This window comes from Nicotiana tabacum, chromosome 22, assembly GCF_000715075.1.
Source record: "Nicotiana tabacum cultivar K326 chromosome 22, ASM71507v2, whole genome shotgun sequence".
Lineage (NCBI taxonomy): Eukaryota > Viridiplantae > Streptophyta > Magnoliopsida > Solanales > Solanaceae > Nicotiana > Nicotiana tabacum.
The window spans coordinates 82292085-82297700 of record NC_134101.1 but is presented as its reverse complement, the minus strand read 5'-3'; the positions used below and the strand labels follow the sequence as shown (position 1 = coordinate 82297700).

The 5616-nt window shown below is 35.4% G+C and overlaps 1 protein-coding gene across 1 annotated transcript; it reads right to left on the bottom strand.

The window, feature by feature from the left end:
- LOC107785633 (uncharacterized) lies at window positions 1-2339 on the bottom strand. The gene is made up of 3 exons (XM_016606980.2): window positions 1720-2339; window positions 817-1329; window positions 1-242 (listed from the first exon to the last, which is right to left on the bottom strand). The coding sequence occupies exons 1-3, from the start codon at window positions 2189-2191 to the stop codon at window positions 190-192; spliced, it is 1038 nt and encodes a 345-aa protein (XP_016462466.1). The 5' UTR covers window positions 2192-2339; the 3' UTR covers window positions 1-189.
- Window positions 2340-5616: the final 3277 nt, after the last annotated feature.

Sequence of the window (5616 nt, the reverse complement as noted above, 5' to 3'; positions counted from 1 at the left end):
AAGTCTAATAGTTCATCGGTGAGAATATAAAGCTTACAACCCATAAAACCTAAATTTTAAATTCGCCCACAACCAAAGACCACATTCCGTACCTGTGGAGAGAGAGGACGGAGAAAGAAACAAAGCACCTATATGAAGAATCATACCTTAAAAACAAGAAAGTTTAATTTAGCTTATATTGTTCCCATATTAGATTTGGTTGCTGTGACATGAGTCCAATTGTTTCCAGCGACCTTGAAGTTCTGGCAAAAAAGAACATTGAAATGATGTTGAGTTTAAATTTCACACCGACGGAGAAAAAAATATTTATACAATCAAGTTATTCATAAGATAATTAGTACTTCCTCCATGAGGTACTTTCCTTTTTTTTCTTTTTCAAAATAAATGACACATTTCTAAATTTGGAAACAATTCAACTTTAAACTCTTTCATTTTATTCATTTACCCTTAATGAGAAGTTTTTACAGCCACACAAATGTCATGGTCCCACAAACTTTTTGTCCCTTAAGCTTTTAAGACCACAAGTTCCTAAAGTCTTCTTCTTTTTTCTTAAACTCCGTGCCGAGTCTAACTACCTCATTTAATATGAAACGGAGGGAGTATTAGATCTTGAGTTTAAATTATATATATCAACAATGTAAAGTATTATTTATGCTATCAGGTCACTTAAAAAACATCTATATGTAAATCTTCGTAAAATGTGGAATTTGTAATCTTGAAAATTAGACAAATTATCCGCTACAACATGTAAAAGTGGTATATGGTGTATATATAACTTAAACTGGCAAATCTTTAAGATAAGCATTAATTCGTAACCTGAAGTTGTGCCTTTGTCCCAATTCTCAGTGTTGAAAGAAGAGCTACCATAGTGGGTAGTTGATGACTCTATAGGAGCATAGAAATTTGGGTGAAAACCCAAGATTAAAGAAGGCTTGGTCTTAATTTTAGTAACTCCAGATCCTTGAATTATTTCCTTATTTGCTATTTCTTGACTTGCTTGTAATTTGTTCTTACAAAATTGTTCTTCCATTTCCCTTATATCCTTCTTCAAAAAGAAACTAGATTTGATCAACCGAGAAGTTGACCTCTGGCTAGTTTCAATTCTACTCCACATTTTCTTGATTGTTCTTTCCCTAGCTCTTGCTCTTGCTTTGACCCTTGACTCTCTTACCACTAGGGCAAGATCTGTTGCCTCATCTTTTACTTCTTTCTTTTCTTTTGCTAATCTTTTGGGCTTTCTTTCTAAACCCTCATTTGTTGTTATGGCCAGGTCTTCCCAATCTGAAGCACAATGTTTGGCAGTCTCATCGCAGCTCGACTTCGTTGCTCCTACATAAATAAAATAAAATATTTGAAATGCGGTACACACTAGCTAGTAAGGACTACACATGAAAAACGTCTTCATTTCTAGAGCTTAAAGGAGATTTTCAAGGTTAAAACAATACTATGCTAAAGAAGCTGACTAACTTCAAGTATGCATAGTTCTCAAGCGATTCTTTCGGATCAACAACAACAACAACAAACATAGTGGAATTCTACAATTGGGGTCTGGGGAGGGTAATGTGTTCGCAGACCTTACTTCCCCACTTTATGAAGGTGGAGATATTCTGATTTTTCAAGTTTTAAGTAGGACAGGAAGGGGACTCGCGGAGGTTGGAAGAGCCTTCCCTACAAAAAACCTAATAAGACTCATTCTAATTGTGAGGATTGGGATCGAACCTGCAATCTTCGGGTCATGATCCTGATGAGTTGACCAATTAGTGAGTTCCTCAATGGCTAGTTTGGAGTTACTGAAAAGCCAATCAAGGGTTTTGCTTGGTTTGTCAAAACCTAGCATTTCTTGAAGATCAAAGAACTTTCGAGCAATGGCAATGGACAATCTCACTCTTCGATCTCTTGGACCTTGAGATGTTAAAATTTTACTAGACCTCTCCCTTTTCTTGGGTTTCTTGTTGATGGGAAATGACCTTAAGGAATTATCACTATGATTTTGATGGTAATTTGGAGAGTTGATAATATTGTTTGCTGAGAGTGTCATGTTATTCTTAGCAAAGTGATGAGAAGAGAACTGATTTTGGTGATGATGAAGGAGAATTTGGTTGCCATTGAGGCCAAGAAAGGGAGAGGAGCTGTGAAAGGATAATGAGGGGTGAGGAGGAGGGTTTCCAGTACTGTTACTGGCAGGGAACATTTTGGTCAAAGGAAATTTAATTAGGGCTGTGGAATTTGAGTTCTCTCTCTCACTAAAAAATGTTGAAGAAACAAAAATCTTTTTAAAGCTAGTAATTACTACGACTGCACACAAGCTCCATGCATTAGGATGGGGCTTTCTTTATCCTTTTTTTTCTTTTCTTCAAGGGCCTAGGGTTGCTTAACTGAGAATGTGTTCTAAAGACAAGAAAGAAGGAGCTTTTTAAATCCATCGGTAGGGGAAGTTAGGCGAGATTCTCACTGACTATGTCGCTCCATTTAAGTTCATTTTAATTTAACAAACAACAAGAACAATACGGAATAATTATTTATAATAACAACAATAAGAAAATTAGTTTTTCCAACGCTATATGTTCTCTATATTTTCTAGTCACATAAATCTATCATAAGTATTAAAGACTTATAGCAAATATAATATATAGATCTAAAAGTAACCGCACACATCAACATGATTAAACTTAATTCGAACTCTATTGATAATATGTATTTTTTCCTTTCTTTTTTTAACCTGTTTAATTCATAAAAGAAAAGCTATAATTTTTTATTGTTTTCTGGCCATGGCGAATATCTATTAATTGTAGTTGTTCTGATGATCAACTTCAGAAACTTGCCCTAAGAAACTAACAACGAAAGTGATGGAAACTCGTAAAAAATTATTGGATCTCTATCTATAATAAAGGCACACATTTATGGACAAAGAGAAGAGTAGATTCATTAGGTCTGAAAAATTGAAGAGACCCCAAATATAGAATAATTGAAGGAGCTAGGGCTGGGATTAACCCCGTGAGCATTAAGCTTGGACTGAGTGTTTAAAGTAGACAGATATGCGTACTATTCTCTATCGTCCTACACAAAAAGACAACCTAATTTATGTTTGTTCTGACTGGCTTTTTCAGATTTGGAGCTCATTACTTCAATCAAATTACTAATGTGATCTACTAGCGGAGACAGAATTTTCACTAAAGAAATCAAAAATAGTAAATAATTAAAGAAGTCAAGGGGATGCAACATATATAATTTATACATAAATTTTTTACCTATCTATATAATTTAATTTTTGATAAAGGAGTGTCCAATTGACACTCCGTACACAAGGGTGGCTCCGCCACTGCACTATCCCTAATTTCTCCGAAAAGAAAAACCCTAATGTCTCTTTCACCCCTATCTAAATTTATCTTTGAACATTCCATTAGGTTTTATAAAAGAAAGCCCTATAGAGGAAATGTTTAATCAAATACTCCCTCCGTTCCAATTTATTAGAACCTGTTTGATTGGGCACAAAATTTAAGAAAAAATAAAGACTTTAAAATTTGTAGTCCTAAACAAGTCAAAAGGGGGTCCAGAGTATTTGTGTGGTTATAAAAGCTTCTCATTAGAGGTAAAACTGGAAGTTAAGCTAAATTGTTGCCAAATTTAGAAAGGGGTCATTCTTTTTGGAACAAACCAAAAAAGAAATAGGTTCACATAAGCTGGATAGAAGGTAGTACGTCTTTTTTTATTTTGATATATGGGGGATTCAATTTCATTTCTAATCCTTGTGCTGGTATAGTAAACACAACATTTAACAATTTTAATTTCCAAATGAACAACTTATTCTATTTCATTTTATATGACAGTTTTTTCCAGCTTAAAAGGAGTGTGACATTTTTTTATATTCAAAAAATTATTTAGCTTTAAATTTTTTGTTTTACTCCTAATTAATTGCTGGTATATATAGCGGTAGAAACGTCAACGGTGGGCTCTTCTGTGATGACCTTGTCATTACTTGTTTTAAAAATAAATTCTATATTTCGAGGCCTTAAAATCTCCTTTTTGTCTCACCTCGATTTGCGTGCACATTCCGGACGTGTATCCGGAAAGCCATTATATGAAAATCTGTGAGAAATGGTGAATTTTGCTTTTAAAATGAATTTAGGTTGACTTCGGTCAACATTTTGGGTAAACTGACCCGGACCCATGATTTGACGGTTTCGGAGGATCCGTAGGAAAATATGGGACTTGGGCATATGCCCGGATCGAATTCCGAGGTCCCAAGCCCGAGAAATAATTTTTAAAGAAAATTATTTTCTGGAATATATATATGAGTTTTTGGAAATGAAACATGTTTGGATTTGATGGTATCGGGCCCGTATTTTGGTTCCGGAGCCCAGTACATGTCTTATATGTGATTTAAGTTGAGCCGGTGAAATTTGGTAAGAAACAGAGGTCATATTACGTGTTTCGGAACCTTAGTTGTAAAATTTGAAACTTTGAAAGTTCTTGAGATTTTCTTTGATTTTGATGCTAATTCATAGTTGTTGATGTTATTTTGACAATTTGATTGCACGAGCAAGTCCGTATGATGTTTTTAGGTTAGTATGCATGTTTGGTTTGGAGCCTCGCGAGCTCGGGTGAGTTTTGGATAAGCCACGAAGTGAAATTGGACTTAGGAATTGCTGGTATGTTGCAGGTCTGTTGCGAAGCCTGGATCGCAAATGCGAGATCGTAAATGCGAATAAACCATCGCAAATGTGAGAGAAGGCCTGGGCAGGCCTAATCGCAAATGAGATCATTTCTTCGCAAATGCTAAAAGGCCCAGAAATCCCCATTGTCGCAAATGCGAGTTCACAATTGCGAACAGTGATTGCAAATGCGAGATTAGCAGGTTCTGAATGGTTCGCAATGGTCGCATTTGCGACATCTGCGAACTGCAAATTCATGACTTAGCAGAAAATCTTTCATTTTTCAAACCCTTTCAAAACATAAACTCTCTTGGGCAATTTTCCACAGAAAAGGTTTTCTCCAAATCGATTGTAAGTCATTTCTAACTCAATTTCTTCAATCTTTAATATCTTTTCACATGATTTCAACTCAAAATCAAGGGTTTTCATGGGGGAAATTGGGTGTTTTGGGTAGAACCTAGGTTTTTCAAATTTTTAGGATTTGGACCTCGATTTGAGGTCCCATTTCAAAACAAATTATATATTTGGGTTCGTGAGGGAATGAGTAATCGGGTTTTGGTTCGAACCTCAGGTTTTGTCCATGTGGGCCCGGGGGCGATTTTTGACTTTTTGGGGAAAATATTGAAAAACTTATTTTCATGCATTAGAATTGATTCATTTAGTATTTATTCATATAATTAAGTAACTTGTGGCTAGATACAAGCGAATTGGTGGTGGAATCAAGAGGTAAAGCGATAATTGAGACTTGAATTATGTTCGTGGCATCGAGGTAAGTGTTTGGTCTAACCTTAGCTTGAGGGATTAAGAGCCGTGTCTTATTTGCTATGTGTTAATTATTGAGTATGCGTATAGGCATGATGACGAGTATCTATACGTTGGTGTCAAGCATGTCCGTGAGTCTTATACCATGATTAATGTGACTCTGTTTTCTATTGTTCATGCCTTATGTGATGATTTCTATTGT